The sequence below is a fragment of the Misgurnus anguillicaudatus genome, chromosome 5 (assembly GCF_027580225.2).
Source record: "Misgurnus anguillicaudatus chromosome 5, ASM2758022v2, whole genome shotgun sequence".
Taxonomy (NCBI): Eukaryota; Metazoa; Chordata; class Actinopteri; order Cypriniformes; family Cobitidae; genus Misgurnus; species Misgurnus anguillicaudatus.
The window spans coordinates 33,581,959-33,609,091 of NC_073341.2; the positions used below are offsets into that span (position 1 = coordinate 33,581,959).

General features: G+C 38.2%; 2 protein-coding genes across 2 annotated transcripts in view; both read right to left on the reverse strand.

The window, feature by feature from the left end:
• On the reverse strand, positions 1 to 26,282 carry jak3 (Janus kinase 3 (a protein tyrosine kinase, leukocyte)). The gene is made up of 24 exons (XM_055167966.2): positions 26,143 to 26,282; positions 22,589 to 22,798; positions 21,986 to 22,106; positions 21,243 to 21,360; positions 20,860 to 21,005; positions 20,474 to 20,774; positions 19,628 to 19,750; positions 16,193 to 16,350; positions 15,995 to 16,106; positions 14,833 to 15,013; positions 14,305 to 14,429; positions 13,680 to 13,811; positions 13,505 to 13,592; positions 13,164 to 13,288; positions 10,899 to 11,037; positions 9,734 to 9,882; positions 9,265 to 9,415; positions 8,634 to 8,767; positions 6,798 to 6,987; positions 6,560 to 6,684; positions 2,486 to 2,658; positions 2,164 to 2,281; positions 779 to 892; positions 1 to 411 (listed from the first exon to the last, which is right to left on the reverse strand). Exons 2-24 carry the CDS (start codon positions 22,779 to 22,781, stop codon positions 292 to 294), a joined length of 3,336 nt encoding a protein of 1,111 aa, XP_055023941.2. The 5' UTR covers positions 22,782 to 22,798; positions 26,143 to 26,282; the 3' UTR covers positions 1 to 291.
• The window catches only part of slc5a5 (solute carrier family 5 member 5), a 15,370-nt gene continuing 14,500 nt past the window's right edge, over positions 26,264 to 27,133 (reverse strand). Inside the window, 1 exon segment of the mRNA XM_055167967.2 lies at positions 26,264 to 26,390. Within this exon segment, the coding sequence (XP_055023942.2) occupies positions 26,320 to 26,390 (71 nt within the window). The 3' untranslated portion in view covers positions 26,264 to 26,319.

The following is a 27,133-nucleotide window of genomic DNA, read 5'->3' on the forward strand; positions in this document are numbered from 1 at the left end:
AGATTTTTTAATGCATTTTTGTTAAGTTTAATACAAAACAATGATGAATGTAACTTTGGATATATCTTTTATCTGACATTTATTGAAAAAATATGAAGTTGGTAGAGGAAGCTCTCATGTTGACTTGATAGCTAATATACAAGCAGCAGCGGTCCTATGGTAAACATTCAAGAAACATTTATATGAATATAAATTCTGAAATGTCAGGTCCATAACAATAATTAAAAGAATACTCAGTTGTATATAAATAATATATAAGTGCTGAAAATACATTTCAGGATATCTCAGAGTCTACCCTTTAGACCCCTCTCTCTCATCTAACATGATGTTTTCAATCAGGTCCTGTAGAGAGGAGAAACTCGGTCTATCCTCACTGTTGAACTCCCAACAGCGCATCATTATATTCTGCACCTGAAAAAATAGACAATAAATACATCACATGTAAATATATATTTGACGTTTAATTCAACTTGTATATACAGGATATATATAAGGATTATTAGGAACACCATACTAATACTGTCTTTGACCCGAACTGCCTTAATTCTATGTGGAATTGATAGCCATCAGAGGATGGGTACATGGTGGTCATAAAGGGATGGACATGGTCAGAAACAATGCTCAGGTAGGCCGTGGCATTTAAATGATGCCCAATTGGCACTAAGGGGTCTAAAGTGTGCCAAGAAAACATCCCCCACACCAGGTGTACCTAATAATCCTTTAGGTGAGTGTATATATAAGCTATAAACATAAACAATATATAATTTTTGGATTGTACCTTTGGGGGACACTGAGAAGGTACCGGTAACCTCCAGTTATCTTTAAAAAGATTGAGAAGATGAATAGCCATGGATGGACTCTGGACATAACTTCCTATCTTCTGGATACACAACTGTATGAGTAGAAGAAAGGCGGATTACAATCATCATCATGATCACTACTATTATTATCAATAGTCATAGCGCAGGTTCAATATATAGGTTTAAGTAGTCCAACACAATAATTTAAAGGTGGGGTGCATGATCTCTGAAAGCCAACGTTGACATTTGAAATCACCTAAACAAACGCGCCTCTAAACGTGACCTTCTTTTGATAGACCCGTCCCACACATACGCAACCTAGGCGTTGTTGGTTAGTAGACATGCCCCTAATGCTGCGTTTACACCAACCGCGGTAGAGACGTGAAGCGCGAGTGATTTCAATGTTAAGTCAATGTGAAGACGCGTTTCCACCTCATTTGGGCGTGAAACTGGCGTGAAGCTGGCGCGAATTGAGCGTTGTGCGCGGTACGCGCGAATTGTGCTTTTTGTGCATTTTGCGGTTAACGCGAATTTGCGGCTGACGGAGTTGAAAAATGTGAACTTTGGCGGAATTTCGCGCCGTGTTAACCAATCAGGAGCCTGCTTGCTGCTGTGGTGGCAGCCCCACCCGGAGTCACTCATTCAACCAACGCTTGATATTGTCCGTAAGCAGTCACCCGGAGCTATTCGACACAAGTCCTTATTTCTATAGAAGAGACAGGAATAAAAAGGACCTCGCTTGGAAGAGTGTCAGTGAGGAATTTGGGCAACCTGGTAAGTTGTAATACACACTTCACTTTTGAGTCACGTGACGTTTATTGACCCGCGCCGTTTATTTTCCCCTATAGTAAGGTTACCAAATACAAACCGGTAACTCTTTCGATAAATGCACAATCAACATCAGTCATCTTGCAAACAGACAACCGCATAGCCCTTGCCCCTCCCACAAGAAGCGGAGTTTGCCTCTGACGCGCGTCAAATGCTTGCTTTTTCCATGCGTCTACTCCGCTCTACACGCGCGAATGCATCCAAATTGTTTAAGCGGCAAACCACGCGTGGTAGAAGCGATTTTGACGCCTGAAACGGGGTTGGTGTAAACTTAGCATTACTGCTGATTGGCTACAAGTGTGTTTTGGTATTCGGCCCGACTCCAAGGTGTTTTTTGAAAATCATGCACCCCGCCTTTAAAGTCACTTAATTTATTGTCTATTTAAAAACTAATATGGAAAACGGGGTGAGCAGATGATAACAAAATCTTTCTGTAATTTTTTTTAGAGTTTTGAACAGAATTTAAAAGTAAAAAAAAAAGAATTTAAAAGTTTAAAAGGGGACTCTTCCATACACCATGATTTGATACACTCACCCTTTTGGGGTTTCGACTGATCTCACAGTAAGAGAACAGCTCATGCAGTACAATACCAAAACTCCACACATCTGACTTGTGAGAAAACTTCAGTTCTGATATGGATTCAGGTGCATACCTAAACATAAAAATCACACATGAAACTTATTCAGTATGAGCAGGAACTGGACCGGCCTATAATTAAAAAATGTTTTCACGTCAAAAAGATGTCACATCAAGGACGTAAATCAATCAGCTAACAGGAAGTCCCATTTTTATATCCGTTTTGTAATAAATTATGCTGCTATGTGTAAAATGTTTGTGAGTTTTATGTAACCGTCACCAGAAAATGGGGCTTTCTCCTGGCTGTGTGACACGGTAATATTCTTTATCCACCGGAATTATCTTCGTAAGGCCAAAGTCAGCGATTTTCACCAGAGTGTCGCTGGCTACGAGAATATTCCGGGCAGCTAGATCCCGGTGAACATACCGCATGCTCTGCAAGTATTCCATCCCCTATGGAAAGAATTTAGTTAGTGCAGTATATTTAAGTGAAAGTGACAGAGCAGTGGGCAGCTATCCCAGTGCCCAGGGAGCATTTACTCAAAGACACCATAGTTACAACACACCGGCTGTGAGACTGGAACGGCAACTCTCAGGTTACAAGCCAGACTCTCTAACCACAATACCACAACTGCCCCTTTTAACATACATTTCAACATAAATTTCAACACACCAGTGTACTCCACTAATACTGGCACTGGCACCCATGGTAAATATGTGACCCTGGACCACAAAACTCACCTAAGTCGCATGGGTATATTTGTAGCAATACATTGTATGGGTCAAAATGATTGATTTTTTATGCCAAAAATCATTAGGATATTAAAGTGATAGTTCACCCAATAATCAAACCAATGTCATCAATGACTCACCCCCATGTCACCCCAAACTCGTGAGACCTTCGTTCATCTTCAAAACACAGTTTAATATGTTTTATATTTAGTCCAAGAGCTTGTTGACCCTTCATTGAAAAGCTACGCACGGCACACTGTCCATGTCCAGAAAGGCCACAAAAACAATCAAAGTAGTCCATGTGACATCAGACATTTTTTTCCCAAACTTTTTCAGCATGCGTATCCCTCATACTGTAAACGAAGCCCGGGAGCACAAAAAAACAAACAACAGCTGGGGCGCACCAGATAACACATCAGTCACGTGACTTTAGTCTTGCGGATGCGATTCACAACAGACACGAAAGAGAAGACAATGTCATAATTTATGTTATTTTTGGACCAAAATGTATTTTTGTTGCTTCAACACATTCTAACTGACCCACTGATGTCACATATGACTACTTTGATGATGTTTTTATTATCTTTCTGGACATGGACAGTATATCATACATATATTTTCAAACAAGGGCCAACAAGCTCCTGAACCAAATACAAAACATCCCAAACTGTGCTCCGAAGACCAACGGAGGTCCCACGAGTCCGGAACGACATGAGGGTGAGTCACCAATGACATTCCTTAAATTTTTGGGTGAACTATCCCTTTAAGTTAAGATCATAAATACTGTATATAAAAATGTATTAATCATTTGTAATATGTGTTGCTAAAGACTTCATTTGGACAACATTTTTTGCACCCTCAGATTCCAGATTTTTAAATATAGTTGTATCTCAGCCAAATATTGTCCTATCCTAACAAAAATACATTAATAGAAAGCTTAGAGCTGTTATTTAGGCAGAGGGAGGTCACATGAATTATTGTCAACAGTATTGACTAAAAAGGTGCCAATAATTGTGCCACATGTATATTTCTTAAATACTTGTTTTTGTTGCGAAAACTCTGTTGTTGTGCAATTGTTTGGTATCCAACATATCTTTAAACAAAGATCAAAATAATATACAATAAAGAATTAAAGAAATTCACAGCATTATTTGCTCATATTTTCAAACAGTGGTGCCTCATGACTGCTCATCCGAGGGGCACAAATTCAAAATATGTGTTCAGAGTGTCATGTGTGTTGCTCGTGTTTTCAAAATATGTGTTTGTTGCGTCATGTGAACCATTTGCACCACATGTTTTGTACAAAAAAGTGCCTGCTGCACACGCATCAAAACCGTTCATGACAAAAGAGACGCTCAAGTTCACAAAATACACGCAAGACACTCCCTGAAGTAAACTCTGATTACGCATGAGATTATGCGAGTTTCTGGCAATCGCAAGCGTATCTTTTATCATAAACCCCTTGGGCGCGTCTGCAGCAGGCATTTGTTTTGGCGGGACACATGATGCACATAGGTTCATTCGACGCGCAGAACACATATTTTGAAATTACGAACCACACACGACGGGCTACATACATGTTGTGACGAACTTCGCAGCGCACTCTCGAAAAAATAAGGGACCGGCCGCCACTGGTGCTATCGTAACAAATATACATTAATAGAAAGCTTAGAGCTGTTATTTAGGCAGAGGGAGGTCACGTGAATTATTGTCGACAATATTGACTAAAATGGTGCCAATAACTTTTTTTAAATATTTTTTGTCGTTGTTGAAAAAACTCTGCTGTTGTGCAATTGTTTGGTATACAAAATATATTTAAACAAAGATCAAAAAATTATACAATTAAGAATTAAAGAAATTCACAGCATTATTTGCTCATATTTACCAACAGTGCCAATATTAGTGGAGTGCAATGTAAATGACTGGAAAACCAACAGGAGATTACCGACAAAAATGTCACCCTGTCTGTGGCTAACATCTCATAATCTAATGATGAGATTAGGAGCATCAAAGTGGGATTTCAATCACTGATTTAACATTCATTTTAATCTTTGACATGACCTTACTCAGTCAATATTAAAGATTTTGGGCCCTATCTTGCACCCAGCGCAAATGACTTTGTCAGTGACGCATGTATCATTCGTATTTTGCACCGGCGCACAGCGGGGTTTTCCCTCCACAGACGCACGTCGGCAAACTAGGGAATGAACTTGTGCTCCCTGGGCGGTTCAGCGCAAAAAAGGAGGCGTGTTCCGGTGCAAACCATCCCTGATGCTATTTTGCAGTTTCAAAAAACAATTGCGCCACTGACCAAAAAAAAAACTAGTCTAAAGTCAGTGGCGCGTTGCGCGTGGTTCATTATGCTATTTTAAGGGCGCATGCTTGACCATAATGTATAGCGTGCACAACGCGCACACACTTTGCTTATTTAATCTACACAGATGCAACAGTTATTTTTGCAAATAATAAATTGTTACAATAAAAAATATTAACACATGAGATAAGGGAAATCATTGTGGTGAGCATTGTGATGGTAGTTTTTAATTATTGTGTGGCTGCGTTAAAAAATTCTCATGCAAATAACGATTAAAATAGTATTAAGTTTATTTTATGTAAATAATAATTAAAATGTTTTCATAAGAAACCTTAATGTATGTGAACTTGATTTGTAAGTGTACTTTGGGGTTGGACTGCTTGCGTTTCTTGGGTCCGATTTCAAAGCCCCTAAACCCTTCAACACTTTCAGCGATGAGGGTGGATGCAGCAATGTCCTCTACTGGCGTCAGGTCATGTGTAGAGGCAGATCCACCTCCCGTTACATGGCGTACCCGATTTATGCATCATTGTAGCGCTTGGCGCAACGTCCTGGGGATGCCAGCTGATAAGACAATTGTGGCTATTTCCTCCCACGCCTGTTTAACCGACGCTGATTTGGGCGGGTTTCTCCCATCCCCATTCAAAGCAACTTCTCTGTCTTTGACTGCTCTTACAAGAACGTCGGTCTCCTCGGCTGTGAATCGCTTCTGGTGTGCGTCTGGTAAATCCGTCATAATAATAGCAACCCGTCATGGAACTTGCGCACTTATGTTTAAAGGGAATGTTGGATGACGTTCTGATTGGTTTATTTGACGTTACGCCCAAACCACACCTATGAAAAATGAACCTACTTCAGACCAACCCCTTATTGATTTGCGCCTGGCGCAAGAGTTATTTCTCCCGCCGGGAAAATAGCAACAGCACCCAAGATCCGCCCACAAAGTCACTTGCGCTTTGCGCTTCGCACTTGCGTTTCAGATCGTTAAAATAGGGCCCATAAAGTTAATATTTACAAATTGTATGTAGAAAAATAAATCACAAAAAAAATGTCATTGTTTTCACTGGCAGGGTCATCAATACAATGAGTTTTCACTGGAAGGGTCATAAATACAAAGAGTTATCACTGGAAGGGTCATAAATACAAAGAGTTTTCACTGGCAGGGTCATCAATACAATGAGTTTTCACTGGAAGGGTCATAAATACAACAAGTTTTCACTGGCTGGGTCATAAATACGAGCACAGAGAGTGAGTTTGCATCAAACCAATTGCATGTTTTGGGGTTTACGTGCGTGCGTGTGTAAGCACCTTACAAATCTGTGAGGCAAAAAGCAACAGTCTTCGTGTGCACACGTTTTGTCTGTATTTCTCCATATAACCGATCAGACTTCCGTAGGGAAGATATTCCATCACCAATCTTGTGCTGAGCCTACCTGTTAAACATTAAACAATAAGAAGCATCTGGGATGTGTGTACTGATTGTAAACTAAATGAACATCCTTACCGATTTAAAAAGTAAAGTAAAGACTGGATGATAACTTCTGACCTGCACTGTAGCAGATTCCTTTGTATTTGACAATGAAGTCGCAGTTTAGAGAGCTAATAGTCTGGATCTCTCTCTGAAAGTCTGCTGTGTTGGCCTGCTTGTTGGACTGCAGTTCTTTAACAGCTACCAGATCTCCAGTGTTGTCACCCCATGGATCATATCGACAAAGCTCCACGCTGCCAAAGTTACCCTAGACACATAAAACACATATAAACTGGATTGGATGTGACACACTACACTTTTGTGTCCCCAGAGTACATATGTGATCATTACCATATAGATAATTTATTTTAGCATATTAACTCTTTCCCCGCCATTGAGGAGATATCTCGTCAATCAAGAGAAAACGCTTCCCCGCCAATGACGAGTATTTCCGTCTTTCCGCAATATCGCTATTATCCACCAGGTGGCGCCCTTCCGCAACTTTTTAAAACCGGAAGTATTGCCCTATGGCAAGCTGCTGCTGGCAACTTTTTAAAAAAACGCTGGTGGTGAAAGAGTTAAAATTGCCACTTTGTAGGTGTAAGCAAAAATATGCCATTTTTGGGTGTGTCCTTTTAAATCCAAATGAGCTGATCTCTGCACTAAGTGGTGTGGTTGGATAGTGCAGATTAAGGGGTGCTATTATCCCCTTCTGACATCACAAGGGGGGCCAAATTTCAATAAGCAATTTTTTCACATGCTTGCAGAGAATGGTTTACCGAAACAGACCCGGCGCCAGACACAAATTCACGGACGGGCATTTCATTTTTTCAGGGGGGGCACAAATGAGAGCAACCTCACTGCAATGCATAATATCATTAATTATGAATTAAATTGACAAAAAGCGAGGAAGAACTAACATACCTCTCCATTAACGAAATACAACAGAGAAGTCGTAAAGATTGGACCAGCCTACTGAAGCAGTCTAAACGCAAATAAAACACGTCGCAGGGTTCGACATCAACGCTTGTCCGCTTAATATCAGAGACAAGTTGATATTTAAAAGGCCAAGTGAAAGAGAATTTTACTTGCCCGACCGAACAAGTAGCCTAGTCTGATTAAAAACGGCAATAACAATCACCAAAACACGATAATGATTCTGCATCCTTTAGTCTCAATGGCGACAGAAAGTGCATAATTAACGCAAAGTTAAACAAATAAGCGCAGCAAATACAAAGTGAGTTAACAAAGTGGGTTAAACATACTGCGGTAAAAATGTGGAGTTTTTAATAACATGATACAGTTAAGCAGCATCACATCACGGTTGAAAATGTGACAGATTTCATGACAACAACACACAAGTAATTAATATTAAGCCACTTACATTTTAGACGCAATGTTGACTGTTTTTGTTGTTTCAGCAGCGAAAATAGTTGAAAGATAACAGCAGAACCATAACGTGTCAGTCTCACTACAAATCGTGTCTTAACGTTAAGCGGTGGCGCGCTTAGCAAACAACCAATCAAATACGTTTGAAATAAATATTTTTTAAAATCAGACCAAACACATTTTCTTTTTTATTCAGGAGTTATATATGTCCAAAACAATAACTTTTATTTAATAACAGTAGCCTATTGATTAAAACATGGAGCTGATGAACAGGTGAAGGGAGACCGCAGGCTCGTCCAGGGCGGGCCCGGCCCCCTTAAGCCCGCCCTTGGCGCCGGGACTGTACCGAAACTAAGTTACAAGGTTGATTTTTTTTTCACATTTTCTAGGTTGTGGAAGCACTGGGGACCCAATGATAGCACTTAAAAATGGAAAACGTCAGATTTTCATGATATTTCCCCTTTAAAACTCATGTTTTGTAGAACAGTGCCCTCTATGGGTAAAAAGGATTACTGCGTTCTGTACCTTTCCCAGAACCGAAATGAAGCGCAGGTGTCTCTCTTCAAAAACATTCTGCTGTTGATTTCTCAACATGTTGGGTTTTCTCCAGAACCCATCGCTCTTGGTGGGTGTGCTAGTCGCATGGAGGATCTCATAATCTATCAAATAAAAAAACAGAACTGCGTCTAATGACCATATGTAGGCGACTGTATGTCCCTTTATAATTTAGGGACTTTTTTGTATAGATTTATTTTTACCAGGGAGACATGTAATTCACACCTAAAAAGGCAGTCCTAAATAAAGGTTAATATGTTCTTTGTACATTACATTATTCTGCTTTTTATATGGCTGCTTGCCACTTGAGTAAATAATTAAACACAAAATTGTGAATTACAATATTTTAGTAACTCTTTTGTATATTGTTAACAGGTACTAATACACACTTACACCTAAAAAAAAGTAAAATCTTGAATCGGACAATAGGTGCTCTTTAAAACACCTAAAAAAAAGTAAAATCTTGAATCGGACAATAGGTGCTCTTTAAAACATTTTATTGACTAATTTCGTTTTTAATTTAAACATAAGCAGTCATATATTTCCTAATGTTGTTATTGTTGATATGTTATTGAGATGAATAAAAAGTTGTCTGTGTGACCTGAAGTGATGAGGCTGTTAAGTTGACGGATGATGCTCCGGCAAGACGGTCTGAGCTCAGGCTGGTACTCCATACACTGGCCAATCAGCTCGGCCAACTCGGTCCACTCCAGCGCGGGCAAGTGCGAGAACTGTGTGTAAAACTGCTGCTTCTGGAAACATTCAGTGTTTGGTATTTAGTTTTGTTTACATCTACAAACAAACTGGCTTTGACATATTTTTTCTTAATATCTTTAAACACTATGTAAATACTATGGTATTTACATATAAGAGTATGTAGTACCAAGTATACATCAAAAGCACCATGGTAATATTATTTGCTACCCTCACTACACACTGTTACAGTCATAGCCCTTGAGTACATGGCTACATTGAGTGAACAGACATTTCTCCTTTTTCTATGATGTGTGACGTCTTAAGGATCACTTTCTTTTAAATGTTAGTCATCTGTATTCGTGTTGTGTCTGTACTTGTTTGAGGTCCAGGCCCTGAAGAGGCGCTTCTCCACCATTGAAAATCTCCCACAGCGTTGTTCCAAAACTCCATTTGTCACACTCCATGTCTATCTCAAGGGTTTCAAGAACCTCTGGCGCCACCCATGGGATTCTGTCTAATGCCACTGTTTTCACAGAAATGAGCATTTATTTCATTATGTTTAAATTGTGACCCAGTTATAGAGGGTATGCAACGACGTCATTTTTCCATGTGACCAAGCATGAACTCGCCCTGTTGAGTGGCAAAACATTCAACAAAATGGCTGGTTTTCATAGCAGCTCCTGCGAAAATGCCAATAAAACTGACTATTATCAGCTTAAATTGAATTTAGTTGGCTTTAACAGTGACCCTAACAACTTGCCAAACAACCAGTAGTCCGTGGACATTGGCATTGCTTTTCCTGACATATATGTTTGTCTTGCCTAACACTATTAAACTATCCCACCTTTGTCGAACACAAGGCTCATCATAATGGATGTTTTTTTAAAGCAACACTATGTAGTTTCCATGTAAAAATGACTTACAGCTCCCCCATGTGGTTGAAAAGCGCAACAGTGCCTGGTATCAGACACTATTCTGCAGGCAGGGGGAGGGGCGGGGCTGTGTGCTCTACCCTCCACCGCCACTTTCAGAGTGTGCTTGTAGCAGCTAGGAGGCTGCTCAGGTTGCAGCAACAGTACAATGAGTCCAGTTAAAAGTTGTTCTATCACTGAAATTATTTTAGAGACATTATTTAAAGGTAAAAAAACTACATAGTGTTGCTTTAATGAAGGCTCACTGACAAAACTTTGCAATTACACAGAATAAGAGTATTCATTGGTGTATTTTTATAGGATTTTTTATCTGAAAATTTACATACCTGACATATGGCTACTGCTACTGATTTACTTCTCCCAATTTTTTGTTGAATCTGTTAGCACAGTCGATCACACAACTAATTTTCCCATTTTAGATTAGTTTTCCACGTTATGCAAATGTTGTCGCTCAGACTTTTTGCCACTCACTGGGCGTAACTGCAGACACTTTCGCCGAAGGTGACGTCACGTGCATACCCTCTATAGCTAAAAAAAACATTTTTTATTTTATCTATAGCTGTCTATACAAGAGATTGTATTTTCCATATAGTGAATACACAATTACCATCTTTGCCCAGCATAGCCATGCTGATGCCTGGGTCACTTAATTTAATAAAGGGAGAGTTATCAGAAGACGGGTCTCCTTCTCTGGCCAATAGGAGATTTTTGGCACAGATGTTCCCATGTGCAATGCTCTTCTCTTCCTGCGTATAATACACAAGACACTGGTAATGAGTTGTGTGAATGATGATAAAATATGGACTACAGTATATACTGTATTATGTAACTGTACCTATATCTATTTGTATCTATATGTAAGCTATATAATAAGAAAAGATGTGCTGTATTGTGAAATAGTTATAGATGAAGGGGGTTGTTAGGCACGATGCAAAGCGAATTGTGCAAACCCTTCAGTCGTGACTCATTCGCGATACAGCAAAGCCTTGAGTACCTTATTGCTTCCATGAAACAGTTACCACACAGCACAAATATATAATAAACCACAAAAATATGTATTTATGCAGGTTTTATGAAGTAAAAGTCTTCTTTCCGCTGGAAAAAATAGTCCCTGACCGATGTTACTCATTGTGGGTTCACATCAGACGCGATTTCAACGATTTCCTCGCGTGGGGCGATGCGAATGACGCGATATGGGCAGGGCGTTTGCCATGAAAACACGCGCTATTCACCTTAAACGCCCAAGTTGAAAATATTCAATTCTGGCAAAAAATTTGCATGACACAAAGTTAAATCCCGCGAGTAATCTAGACCGAGTAATGCTACGTACACACCAAACGCTGGGCATCGCGTTACTTGCGTTACTTGCTCTAGATTACTCGTTGGATTTAATTTTGTGTCATGCAAATTTTTTGCCCGAATTGAATAAAGTTAAATCCCCCGAGTAATCTAGATCGAGTAATGCTACGTACACACCAAACGCTGGGCATCGCTTTAATCGCTCTAGATTACTTGCGGGATTTAACTTTGTGTCATGCAAATTTTTCGCTTGAGTTGAATACTTTGCATTGACTTTGATTTGCGCGAGTAGACTACATACATTGGTCCTGTCCCAAATGGCACACTCCGGACTTGTGGTCCTCCTCAGAGTCCACACTTTGGTGATATCACGTAGTCCAGACTTAAGGGACCCTTAATGCGAGTCCACGTGGGTACAACGGAGTCGTATTTTGGGACAGACTCGAGCGTCACACCGGAAATAGGTAGAGAAGTTGCCCGTCAGTGTGAGCTCCTCCCTTCCGTCGTCTGATTGGTCTGATTGCTCTTTCGCAAGGAGTTCTGGGTTGGTAAAGTGCGCGAAGCCTGCTGCAGTGCGGGCTTCGCTGAAGACCGCATCAAGGGGGCAAAGGAGGCGCTGATAAGCACACTTCAAAGCGTAAAAATGACAGATGGGACACCCTATACGGACTCGTGGACTAAGCGAGCACGCGCAATTTAAGGCCACGAGACCGAAAGTCCACATGAAGTGCGCTATTTGGGACAGGGCCATTGAACTCACGTCTGGCGTAAACCCACAGTAGCACGATACCCCGCGTTTGGTGTGTGTACATAGCATAAGGGTGGTTGCTAAAGGTGCTGCGCAGTGATACACAGAATTGTTGGGGACAGCGGTCATAGCTGTCGGTTATTAAATAAAACACAGCTATGGACCAATCAGATTCAAGGACTGGAACTAACCATTTTATAAGACCTATATGATCTGTATCTACAGTACTGTGCAAAAGACTTAGGCCACCACCACCAGACTTGTTATTTTAGAAGTTTTAATGTCCATTCATATTTATTTTTCAATCTATTTTATTTCAATACAAACAGAAAATACAGGAAATATGTACAAAAATAAAATAAAAAAATGTTTAAGACTAAATGTCTTATTTAGGCATTGCCTGTGTCTAGTGAGACCTCTCTTGGCACTTAACACATATTTTTGAGCAGAATGAAGTAAAAAGATTTCTTTAAAGTTAGAAATTAGGATTTAATTTTATTTAGGCTTAAGAGATTCTTCAGTTTCATGCTATTGCTCAAGTGGAAGGGAAGTTTACCCTAAAACTTTTACATCAGTTTACATTTTAATACAGTTTTTAATACAAGATACACATTTCATGTATTTTCTGGATGTATTCTATTAAAGAGACTGAGAAACAATTATATATGATCACTATAACATTGCAAAAACAACAAATCTAATTCTGGCACTGTGGCCTAAGACTTTTGCACAGTACTGTATATCATTTATCTATATAATCTGTGTCTATATAATATTTAAGTATTATGCTATGCATGTGTACTATCAGACATAAATATTTCTCACCAGGAAGTTGAGAGCACATGCCAATTGTTTGGCCACGTCTAGTTTCCAGCTGACAGAAAGGGATGTATTTCTCCTCAGGTACAGGTCCAGGGCACCGTGCTTCACAAACTCCTGCACCATGATGTCTGTGGGGATGACACACTTTACTGGTTAGTACTTAACGATGTCTGTTATATGGAACCAGCGTGACCATTAGCACTCCAAAACCTCTTAGAGGTCACGAGCCAAACAACTCTTTGCTAAGGTCTGCTAACATTATGAGGTCTGTATGTTGTCTCTTGACCTAAGAGTTCCTTTAGGTCAAGAGAACGTGAGCATTTAAAGAAGCGTAAAACACTTACTTTTGGATTTGTGTACACTGATGCCGTAAACCAGAAGAAGGTGCTTATGGGAAATCTGACTCATCAAACTGGCTGCTTCAAAAAAAGACTTTAAAAGAGAAACAAAAAGAAATTATTTGATGTGTATGCATGAATAAAGGTTTCATGAAACATGCTTTAGGATTGACAAGCGCACCTCCCAGCAGTTTTTATGATTGGCGTCCAGGACCTTCAGAAGGACGTCTGTAGAATGTGTCACCCCATCCCTCTGATCTGTCTTACTGCCTCTGGAGATGTGCGTGAAGGAACCTTGACCCAAACTTTCCTTCTGTTAAAAGACAAATTCAATCCTGTTTAATTGCTTTCGAATCCATTGCAGAAATAATTGAGGAGCTCAAATGCATAAGACGGTAAATGAATGCTCTCGACATGTATTATATGCATTATCAAATACTTTCGCTCTAACAATAGTAATACGTTAGCAGTGCAAAGGTCAAGGGTTCAGACTTTAAACCAAGGGAACACACATACTGAGAAGTATACCTGTAGGTCTCTGCGAAACAAAAAAGGACATTTCCCAGTTTTGGGGCGTTTTTAAACTGGGATTAGGCGTTTTAACCATCCAATTAAAAAAAGTACGGAAGCCCTGAAAAGCCATACATCATTATTTTTTATCACCTTTTTCAGTTTGAAAACGACCCAAAATTGGGAAACGCCTCTTTTTGTTCTGCAGAGACCACAGTCTCTATACTGATGCAAAGTGTATACTTTGTAATGCATGCGATAAAAGTGTATGCCAAATGCATAACGTTAAATCGTACCCAGGTGAGGTCTTCATGTTTGATCATGTGAAACTGCATGTGACTGGGTTTGTGTCTCTGTAACATGGGGGTATTCGTCATCTCTGCCATGCTGCTGTTACGAAGGATGATCATGTTGGTAAGTTCTGCAATGAGGACAAAAAGATAAAACACAATGAAAAAAAAATCCAACAGAAAAGAAAACATTTGATCATAAATTGAGATTTGATTAGCTCTTTCCCTGCCATTGACGAGTTATCCTGTCAATTAAGAGAAAACATTAGCATAAAAAAACATGTTTGATTAATTTTTATGTTAATCTGCAATACCACATTTATCCACTAGATAGTGTCATTTCACTTTATTTATTATGACCCAACTTGTATACTTAAATGGTCTGATTTCTTTGTATGAATTTAATATTTGGCCTGATGGCTACATCTGGTGGAAATTTTGTGTCAATAGCCCACTTAGAAATCCCCTTACTGATAAAAATGCTGATGTGTCAAATACTTATTTTCCCTGCTGTATTAACAAAAATATTTGTACCTTTTGGTCTGGGTGGGCAGCACTTTCCCAGGGTCACAGGGATGTCTGACATGAGAAGTGTGTTATGCTGATAGAACTCAGTGAGTTGTTTCAGACTGCAAAATGAGTTGCGAATCCCAGCCAGGCTAAACTTTTCATTTTTCTCTATCAGACAGTCTTTGTAATCCATACCTAGAGAGGTCTGATGGGAAAAAACAGAAGACAATACAAGACTAGGGTCAAAGCATTCCCATTAGAAAGAAAAATCTGTTAATTTCTCCTAAACATCACTGAGATTAAATGGAGAGCAAATAGAAACTTTTGCCCAAGTCTCTCTCCAGATATTTCTCCTGAGGAAAAAAGAGATCTCAACGAGTAGTCAATATAATTCAAGATTTCAATATACTGTATATAACACATTTCTCATCAAATTGACCCAAATCCAGATTATTTTAGAAATATACATTAATTGTACAGCTTCATACAATAAATGAAAGACCAATCTCTGAACAAAGCAGCCAATCTGTAAAACAAATTAAAGGAAAACACCACCTTTTTTATATTTTACTATGTTTTTATCTCAACTTAGATAAATTAATACATACCTTTTTTTTTCAATGTGTGCACTTTTAATCTTTATTCAGTGTTTTTTTTTTAATGTGTTAGCATTTAGCCTAGCCCCATTCATTCCTATGGCTCCAAACAAGAGTTTTATTTTGTGCCACCATACTTACTTGTGTAACTACTCATGTAACAGTCTTTAAATAGGGAAAACATCGAATTTTTTGGTGGCTTCTAAATTCATCCCTGTTTGGAGCCATAGGAATGAATGGGGCTAGGCCAAATCCCAACACACTCACGAGGCGCTGCACAAAGACCAAAAGTGCACACATCGACAAAAGATAGGTAAGTATTAATTTGTCTAAGTTGAGATAAGAACAAAGCAAAATATTGACAAATGGTGGTGTTTTCCTTAAAAATATAAATTAACATTTATGTATTTTAGTCCAAGTTCAAGCTTTAAGCCCATCTATATTTTCAAATGCCATCCTAAAAGTTACCAAAAAAATCGACCTTTAGAGCATATATGCATTTAAAAGTATCTATTTTATATAAAAAGAATGACAAATGCTCCCCTATACACCAATTTTTGCCCGTCTGTATGGACTTGGCAGGACTTTACCTGTATGCAAACAGTGAGGAAGTACTTGTCGTGTTCTTTGGGACTGTGACGTAACAGAAACATCCCATTTTTGGCTCCGGCCTTCTTGAGTTTGTGAACGGCAAACTCTGACCTTCAAAAAGCAAGCAACAATAAAAAGTTACTCAATTATCCTCTTTTTAATTGTACTGCATTGTAAAGAAAATGTTTGTATTGTACGTTATAGGGCCATGGCAGTAATTCTGGATGTCTTCCAGCAGGCTGGGCGGTGCCACCTCTGTGCAGAAATAGTGAGTAGAGTCTGTGGTCAGTCTAAAATACCCATCAACCAAAGATACAAAGGACAGAGCTTCAGTGAGCGTGTGAAACTCAGCCTCCTGTTGGTGGAAAGCGAAACAAGGCGGATAATTCAGAACAAAGTGTCATGTCACGAAAACGAAAGTTCAATAAAATTATGCTTAGCCCATAACTATCACAAGCTTCAATTAAAATTACAGTTTCAATTCATTAGTGGGATGTTAAAACTTCAAATCACACAATAAGCTTTTTAAATAAGATAAGATGTCTGATATGATTAATTACTAAAACACAATGAACATAATCTGCTTTCAACACAGCAATTTCAATGATCAATGTGAAATATGTTACAGTATCACCTCAAAGATTAAAATATTGGGTCGGGTAGCTTCTCACTTAAACTCTTTTCCCACCATTGATGAGTTATTTCGTAAATTAAGAGAAAATGTTTCCCTGCCAATGACGCTTCCCAGATGAGTTTTTACGGTAATCTATAATTCCGCTATTATCCACTAAGTGGCGCTCTAACTCAATTTATAAAAAACTAAAGCATCAATTAATTCAACAACGAGTGTGTTTACATGCACAGTTTTACGCCGATTATGCTTAATAAACTGATAACACGTGGGGTCATGTAAACGCGTAAAATGGTTTTCTTTAATCGGGGAGAGCCCATAAACGGCGTAAGCAAAAACCGATTGGCACAGGTAGTTTTTTGCTCATTACGCAGATTTTCCATGGCATGTAAACACCTTAACCGGCTTTCTCGCGGTTTTGTCCATGTGCGCATGTCTCCGCGTGTGAAGATAAACGTCAGACGCAGACGTAAGCGCAAAGTAACGCATAAAAGTCTCTGCTCTACTAAAGCAGTTGGCAGAGAAACTGCGAAAATAGAAATTTATGTTATATTTACAGGTTCTGGAGACACGAAAAGGTAGCTTAAGACAGATATGCCATCAGCTTTTTGATCGACTATTATGTATTATAGGCAATGATGATGTCACTACCTGCGAGAAAGTCACATGTAAACGCAGTTGTCTGCATAGCCGGTTTATTGATTTGCATTTAAACGCATGAAAACAGTTTTTATAATAAGCAGATTTTTGATTGTTATCCGCTTATTCTATGCATGTAAATGCACTCATTGTAAACTCCTGTATGTTTTGATTACCGTTCTGAATCTGATCTCCAACAAAAGTCCTTTACAAAAATGCAATTATTTTCAAATTTGGTATTTAAAGGAAAATTGGTATTAAAGAAACTTACTCATATCTGAGAGGTGATAAAAAAGAACAAATGAAGATAGGATTAAAGTTTGTTTTGTTTGTTTGTTTAAAACCAGAGGATCTGTTCTTTCATTTGATATATTTGTATGTTTATATATTTATAGAAGAAAAAATTTCCTGGGAGGCATTTTGTGAAACTTTGTGAAAATTACAAAAATGCTGGCTGGCAACTTTAAAAAAAAAGGCTGTTGGGGAATGAGTGAATAACACCAAAAACTTGACCGCTTCATGAGCCAAAAGCCATAAACAATTAAGAGGTATATTACAGTATCACAAAAAAGATCTGGCAACCCTGCAAGACAACGCAGAAAGAAGCAGCCTCACAAATGCATACAACACACAACGCCAGTGGTTTATTGCAAAACATAACGCTGCAATAATATTTTGGTCAAAGCTGTGGATGATAACCACGCCAGATGGCAAAACAGTGCTATGGTTATCTCTGTGTCAATCATCGCAGTTTCAGGACTGAGTCTTGTTCTGTACACACTTAGAGGATTCACTCCCACATTCAAATGTGATTGTCTCTCCCGATACAGGGGCAGGGCAAATGTAAAATGTTTACTTCTAACGTAAATTGCTTTGGATTAAAGCATCTGCTAAATGAGTGAATGTAAATGTTTTATCAAAATGTATGATCAGATGCCATATGACTTGGCTGTAAGTTTTCTGATTAGTATCAAGCGTCTTAAAAACTCCCCATGTTGAATAATACCAAAGTGAATAAAACACACTCTTAAAATAAATGTGCTTGAAAAGGTTCTTCACAGCGAAGAACCATTTTTGGCTGAATGGGTGATTCTCACGAAAACTTGGTTTTAAAAATGTCAAGCATGAAAATGTAGAAATTGCTTAAATTTACTTTTTTTCCCACCAGACATTGAAAAACAAAGTCTGGAGTAAATGGGAACATTAATTTAAAAACTTTTACTTATCATTTAACACTTTTTGTAACATAATTTAAAAAATTAATCCTAAAAAATCTCATTACCGCAACAGTCAGAAAACATCAACACTGACATATTTTTAAAATGACATGACAAACCTGAAAGAACATAATTTGGAGATTCTGCACATGCATTTAAAATCAAAGTATTATGCTTCTATTAATTAAATTAACATTTAATAAGCATCTGTTGCGGTAATGATAATCAAAATGTCGTGTAAGCATTCTGACAAGACAATATTTCAAATTAACTGTAAAAAAATGATCTCACCTGGTAGCCATCTTGAAGTAACTGGTCCATGTGCTTGGTCACTCAAAATCAAACTTTATTAAAAATTCTGTATGTGTGCTTAAACTGTTCTCAAAAAGTGTTGCGGAGGATGAGAACATCAGGCATGGACACATCATTTTCCTAATTTTTCTTCATTATTATTATACATGAATATTCAGTAAATATTTTTTCTGTCATCTAAAGTAGTCTAGCAAAACATCCATTTATTTTTTTTCTTAATATTTTGTGTTAATTTGATTAAATTACAACATAACGCATGTTCAAACACAGCCGGACATATTGCGGTAATGAGAATTTCAGCAGAAAATGAGATAAAATTTCCAATTATAAATTCTTATGTTGAAAGCACACATTGTGCAAGGTAGAACACAGTATTGTGTTAATTCTGATGCTTTTTAATGTTACTATATTACACATTTTAAAGCTAAAATCATTAGTGCCGTGGTGTTTCAATGGTTTCGTGAGAATCACCCGAATGGTTCCATAAAGAACCTTTAACATCTGAAGAACCTTTCTGTTTTTCAAAAAGTTCTTTGTGGTGAAAAAAGGTTCTTTAAATTATAAAAAAATTAAGAAAGACAAGATTCTTCTAAGAGCCTTTGGCTGAACTGTTCTTTGAGGAACCAAAAATGGTTCTTATATGGTTCATCACTGTGGAGAACCTTTAAAGCACCTTAGTTTTGAGTGCACTACAAAAAGTTATCAAACCTTGGTTAATCTAAAAATAGTACAGAGGCGTACATGTTGGTTTTTTCAATTTGCACTTGTTCACTTCCTGAATGAGGTTAATTGTTTATACTTCAAAATATTTTCAATGCTGTTTAACACCCTACCAGGCAGTGGTCATCTTGGCGTGTGAGGGTGACCACCCTTCCCTCCAGAGGCATCTGCTCTTGACATAGTCGTTTAATACTGATATCTGTGATCTGGGGAAAGTCACAGAATGTCTGCCAGTCCTGTAAATGAAAGGAGAGGGACATCAGTAAATGACATGCAGTTAATGATTCTTGAAGATTTATCAAGAGTTTCCTTTATAGCATAATCATGTGTAATCCAAGTATACTGTTAAGGGAGTGTCTTGCGTGTATTTTGTGAACGTGAGCGTCTCTTTTATCATAAACGGTTTTAACGAGTATGCAGCAGGCACTTACTTTGACAAAAAACGTGTTGCACATAGGATCATTCAATGCACAGAACACATATTTTAAATTTGCGCCCCTCGGATGAACAGTCACGAGCCGCAACTGAATATTACACCCCAGTGACAGCTAGGGACTAAAGGTCTTCACGGGTCCACTTAGATCTGAAAACCTGGGGTACAACCTGAGACCTGGTTGCGTGGCCACTGGGGTTTCTTTCTGTCTGACTGGTGCTTGTGGCGCTGTTAACTGCACACATGATGTTGCGTTTACATTCGGGTCCTGTCAGGTTAAAAAAATGCCACTGGGTCAGGTCGGACTCGGGTCTAATTTTCTTAGGTTTGTCTCGGGTCGGGTCTTTCTTTAAAACATTTTTTTTAGATTTATGCACGTCAGATTCGGGTAAAAGTGATTTGGGTCATTTCAGATCGAGTTTGGACCCGAGAAGACCTCTACTAGGGATTATATAAGACCATTTTTTCTGAGAGTGTACTGTCCCTTGATCATTTAAAGCACATGTAAAAAGTCCAGATCTCCGACCTGACGTTCTGTTGTCTGAATCTGAATCCCTGCCTCTCCAGAGATTCGGATCGATGTAACCCTCTCCTGCTCATTCTGCTCTAACCATCCGGAGTTGTGCAGTTTAAAGCATTCAGAACCGTAAGTCGTCTCCAGGACGTTCAACTCCATCAAGTACTTGAGCTTGAGACTGCGCTCCCCGGCCGAGCAGCCGCCCAGCTTCTTCAGAAACCTCTTCATTGTCTTGCGGATCTGATAGCGTGCCAGGCGGTTCAAACGCTGGATGTCTTGTCTGTGGGTCTCTGGAAGGCACGATTTGTAGCTGGAATGAAAAGAAAATGTTGGAGTGGTTGGTGCAGCAATTATTCAGTCGTGCATACATCCATAGGGGCCTTATAGTAACCTACCTAGTGGTCTTGCAGATCTCTCCAAGACTCTGGTTTCTTTCTTTTGCCATACGCCACAGATCCAGTACAGCCATACCCAAACATTCTTGCTGTAAGCTCAAAGGTGGAGAAATCCCTCCACGGCCAGACACAAAATCGCTGCGGGACTGAACCAGAATGATAACATAGTAAGTGAAGGGACAGTAAGTAATCCTAAACATCACCTTTTTAAAAACTATTGACAGCATTATGTGCAATCTAGGACAGACACTAAATCCAATTCAGCATAGCTCAGTGGCAAATGGTCATGGGTTTGAACCCAAAGAACAACACAGCTTTTTTACATAAAAACATCTGCCAAATGCATAAATGTATACTTGATTCAGAGTGTACAGTATGTATACCTGAGCAAAAAGATAATCAATGACCGAGTAGTCCAGCACGGCACAGATTCGTCCTTTGTTCAGGCTGAAGCGATACGATGCTCTGGACCCCTGACCAAACCAACTCGAGAAGAAAAACCTTTGACCATCCAAAGAAAAAAACAGTTTATCAAATTAATCCATGCTTTCTTAAAAGGACACTCTTTATTTTTGAAATATGCTCATATTCCAGCTCCCACAGAGTTAAACATTTGATTTTTACCGTTTTGAAATCTATTCAGCTGATCTCCAGGCCTGGCGGTACGAATTTTAGCTTAGCTTAGCATAATCCATTGAATCTGATTAGACCATTAGCATCGCGCTAAAAATAACCAATGAGTTTCAATATTTTTCATATTTAAAACTTGACTGTTCTTTAGTTACATCGTGTACTAAGACCGACTACTCACAACTTTTAATTTTCTGTCGGTCTTAGTACACGATGTAACTACAGAAGAGTCAAGTTTTAAATAGGAAAAATATCAAAACTTTTTGGTTATTTTTTTTAGCGCGATGCTAATGGTCTAATTAGATTCAATGGATTATGCTAAGCTATGCTAAAAGTGGTACCGCCAGACCCGGAGATCAGCTGAAAGGATTCCAAAACAGTAAAAATCAAATGTTTAACTCTATGGGAGACCAAATTGACCTACAATTATATAATCCCCCATTTATGTAATGAAATAAAATACTTAGTTAAATACTTAGTTATTCTGTGGTTTTACCTCACTCTGTAATGAACAGTGACTGTCTCATCACTAATGTTAAACACATGAGTTGGTGGATACCAGTATGAAAGATCCTCTGATGCCAAAGAAAACAGATTGTGGAACACAGGACAAATACCTACAAATAGAAATATCTGATTTAAGTTCATATAATACACTTTTCTTACAAATCATAATATTAGAATCACAAAACATGTGTGACCCTGTCTGTAAAAAACAGACTTACGGCTTAACAATGGCATCAATATTTGATTTCAATCATTGATATTTTTACATTGATTTCAATCTTTGAAATGACATTACTGTATGAAGAAATCATTAAATCACAAAACAGAAAAAGAGTAAGTTCGCATATTGCCAGATTGCTTCATATGTAATTTTAAAAGGCTTCATGATGTGTCATTTGAATGATAGACCTTGGGCAACTTTCAAAAAAAACCATTTATCAGTACTATAATACTTAGTAATGATGATGAAATGAAATAAAGAATGAACTTCCCTTACTGTATAAATATTATAGGGGAAACAGAAAACACATCAGAAGTTCCAGGCAGGGCATATAATGCATACTACATATTAGTAAAGTTTATGATGTCTCACCACTGGCTTTGGCAGCAAACACACACACGCTCTCAGCAGTGATGTGTCCCATGGGAATACTGAGTGTGGACTCAGATTTAACTGAAGGGGTGTAGTACAGATGCACCTGTAGGGTGGAGTCACAGCCGGACTTTTGACTCCCCGCCCTTTCATTCTTCATCAGTGGTACCTCTTCTTCCTCAGTTATGGTCATCGCACTGAAGCAATCTCCTGATTGGACGAGGATAACTAGAAAATCTTAGCTTAATACAAAGTCAGCGTGAATTCCAATTGGAAAATATATCATCCCTATGCCCTATTCCTTACGTAGATCAGAATTCTTGGGACCAGATTTACTATCAGCTTGCGCCAGCGCGAACAATTATTTTGGCAGTAAATAACGATGTCAGGAATGGCTATAGACACGCAGTGGATCATTAGCGCTGAAAAGGTGTGGTCTAGTTATTTTTGCGACTGACCTTATTCCATATGCATTTCTAGGAGTTTTCTATTCAGATGCAAAATTTTGGGGAGGAGATTATTTAAATGATTTGAACGAGATTTACTAATGTTTGCGCGTGTGTGTTATGGCTTGTATTTGCACCATTATTTAACGGCAAAAAAATGTTTGCGCTGCTCTTAGTAGATAGCGTTGGTCATTATGGAAATCAGCTGTTGTGCCTGTGTTATTTAATTTGCGCTTTTTTAGTAAATAACCTTCAGATATTACCACCCATCTGCGCTTTTTTAGAATTGCGCTCTGACGCCCCGTTGCGCACAGGAGTTGCACAATTTTGTCTCATAATGTGGCCGATTAAATTACACTTGGCAAATAGAGCAATGAAAAACAACGTAATTTTATCTTTATTCGGGGCGACTGTTTATGTGACGCCCCCTTAACAAAGTGCCCTTCAGGGATGCAGAAAAGGCTTTTGGAATTTACCATGGTGTCAATAATGGTTTTTCTTTGACTTCCAAAATAGTTAAAATAATAATAATAAATGTTACGTATCATCAAAAATATTTCAAGGTTATGGGCACCACTGTAGGAATTTTTTATCATTATATCAAAAGTTAAATTAATTGTGTTTAAATTTACAGTAAATTATAAGAATTATTGTTCAGAATAACTTATTATAGAATAGACTCAATCTTATCTACGTTTAGGCATTTAGCGGACGCTTTCATCCAAAACAGCTTAAAGGGCACCTATAGTCTGATTCACAGTTTTACATTTTTCTTTGGTGTGTAAGTGTGTATTAGTACATGTTAACGATATGCAAAACGTACAAACCCCAAAGTAAACGATGAGGTGAGTTATCGCCTCCAACGTAAATCTCTTTTCTTGTACTACAACAAACACACTGATTGTAGACAAGTGTTTACTTTCTGGGATTTGTGATGTAGACAAGACCGACATTATCATAATTCCTCCCGCTTGGACTCACAGCCTGTATGTTGACTCCTGTTAGCATTGCATTGTGAGCGAATCTTTCAAACATGGTAAGGAGCGTCACATTTTCAGCTGACGTCAGAGGCTTTTTAAATTGATGGGTTTTGTACAAAATCCATGCGTTTCAGGAAGAGAGTAAAATCTGAAGCTACAAAAATGAACAGTATTTTGAAAATAATGTGTTTTTAACCATAAACCACATGACTATAAACGATCCCAGGCGAGGCATGAGGGTCTTATGTAACGAAACGGTTGTCATTTTTGACAAGAAAAGTAGAGATATGCACTTTTAAATCACAACTTTTCGTCTAGGTCCGGTCCAGCGCGACCTAACGTAAATGCGTAGTGACGTAGGGAGGTCACGTGTTACATATATAAAACGCACATTTGCGGACCATTGTAAACAATAAACTGACACAAAGACATTAATTTGTATCATTCCACATACAACAATGTCGGAATGGTCCTCTTTCAACACACTTGTAAGCACTGAGGCGGACGTCCTCTGTGACCTCTTGACGTCATGACGTATTGCGTGAGGTCACGCTGATGCTTTCAGGACCGGAGGAATATGAGAAGTTGTGGTTTGGGGGTGCATGTTTTTGGTTTTTCTTGTCAAAAGTGACAATCGTTTCTCTAGATCCTTGTGCCTCGTTTGGGATCGTTTGTAGTCCTTTGATACTCCGTTGAAAAAAAACTGTTACGTGTTGAGTTAAGTGTTAAAAGTTGGTGTCCATTAATGTCCATTAAAATGAGAAAAATCCTGCAATGTTTCCTCAAAAAACATAATTTCTTCTCGACTGAACAAAGAAAGACATCAACATTTTGGATGACATGGTGGTGAGTAAATTATCTGGATTTTTCTTTTAGGAAAATGGACTATTCCATTAAACATTTACAGTTTTGGAATCCATTCAGCTGATCTCCGGCTCTGGCGCTACTGTACCACTTTTAGCATAGCTTAGCACAATCTGCGTAATATCATTGCGCAGTATAGTTCTATAGCCATATCAAAATCACAACATTAAATTTTCTGTCGGTCTTAGTACACGATGTAACTACAGAAGAGAAAAAATATCTAAACTCTTTGGTTATTTTTCTGGGTGATGCTAATGGTCTAATCAGATTCAATGGATTGTGCTAAGCTATGCTAAAAGTGGTACCGCCAGACCCGGAGATCAGCTGAATGGATTCCAAAAAGGTAAAAATCAAATGTTTAACTCTAGGGGAGATGGAAAATAAGCATATTTTCAAAAAAAGTGGAGTGTCCCTTTAAAGGAAGAAGATATTTTGATCATAGGTAGTAAGCACAAAGTTGACGGTACTGACTTCCTATTTGTTTTTCATTCTATAAAAGTCAATAAGTACATCAACTGTGTTGTTACCATTATTTATTACAATATCTTCTTTTGTGTTCAACAGAAGAAAGGTTTAAAACAACATGAGGGTGAGTAAATAATGACAACATTTTAATTTCTGGGTGAACTATCCCTCCAACAGTGAGGAAAACAATAAAGCGATTTATCTCATACATAATTCAATTCAAAGTTGCCTAAACTTAGATGAGCTTTTCACTGAATTCATTAATAGGTTAAGATTATAGACTGTATGAAGTTATATTACATAAAGATCTGACCAAGCTGTAGTCTGAGCTGTTTTTCACATACAGCGGATGACTGTTAACTGTACAATTTCTTGGAACGATGGTGGTCAAACCCTTGATCAAAATGAGAGCTCATTTATCATTCTCATGTTGATCTGTACTTTCCGTAAACAAAATCATGGGTCTTTCCCAGAGTACTACTACGGACTCGACCATCGAAAGTTACACATTTGAAATATATTAGTAACGTGAGGCCAAGTAATTGAACAGTTGTAAATACTTGAAAGACACAACTTTAAATTAATATATATATATATATATATACCTACCAGGTATATATATATATACAGTATATATGAGCATTCCAAGCAAAATACAGCCCATAACAACCAACGAAACATGAATCATATACATAATCACACTTGCAAAATCTGTATTTCACTGGTGGTCGTCATATGATGACGTTGAGCGTAAAATAGTTTTAGGAATTTTATAAATAAATAAATTAAAAAGCGTTACCTGATATTATTTCAGAAGAAACATTGATGATTTGTTCATGTTGATGAGGTTGTAAATATCAATCCGGTTATGATGTTGTTAGCTACAGGGGGAGGGTTTAAATGAGACTGGTTTCCGGCAAGAAAAAACCACAAAGGCACCTCAGTTCCAAAATGCTTTAGCAAGAATGACATCATTTCATGTTTCTGAACCAGTTGGCACCCCTGTACATAAATTTCCTGATTTATGACCAGGCAAAAAGTCCACCCCTGCATAATAAAAGAATTAAACATAGTTCATGAGTGCATTCATTTGAGATAGAGGTAGACAGAAAGAAAGAGAGAGAGCTGGGGTTCTTGTGTTCTTTACGTGGGAAGATTAGAAACTGTGGTTTCCTCTTTCTCTGCTAGCGCGCGGCGGCTTTGTTATTTCCGCTGCTGAGAAACACTAAATAGGTTTTCTTCTGTTAGGCCTGACAGAACGAAACTCTTATTTCAACACTTGCGATCAGAAAAGAATGATGTGTGACTGATTGTGCCATTGATATTTTAGCTTATTGTGAATGGTACGGGCACTCCATGACTCCACAGCTGGTGATTTCATTGTCTACTGTAAATATTACTGTTAAAAAAGACAGATAAACTAAAAGGATATTGATCTTCAATTGATCTTCAAAAAATTTCACATGCACGTGTGGGCAACGCCTACAATCTTGGTGAGCAAATTAACATGGTTTGATGCACATTGCACACTGAACTGGGTATATTGGAGGAATGATCTAGGTTCAACTAAATGAAAAATTGAGCTTCCCCTACATTTAAAAAAAAAACTAAGAATTCATAAAAGGTTCTTTGTTGGGTTGCATTTTAGCATCTGCACTGCAAAAAATTATTTTCAATAAAAAAAATCTTAGTATTTTGTCTTGTTTTCAGTAAAAATATCTAAAAATTCTTAAATTAAGAAGAGCAAAACAACCCAAATCAAATTTAAGTGATTTTGTGAATAAAACAAG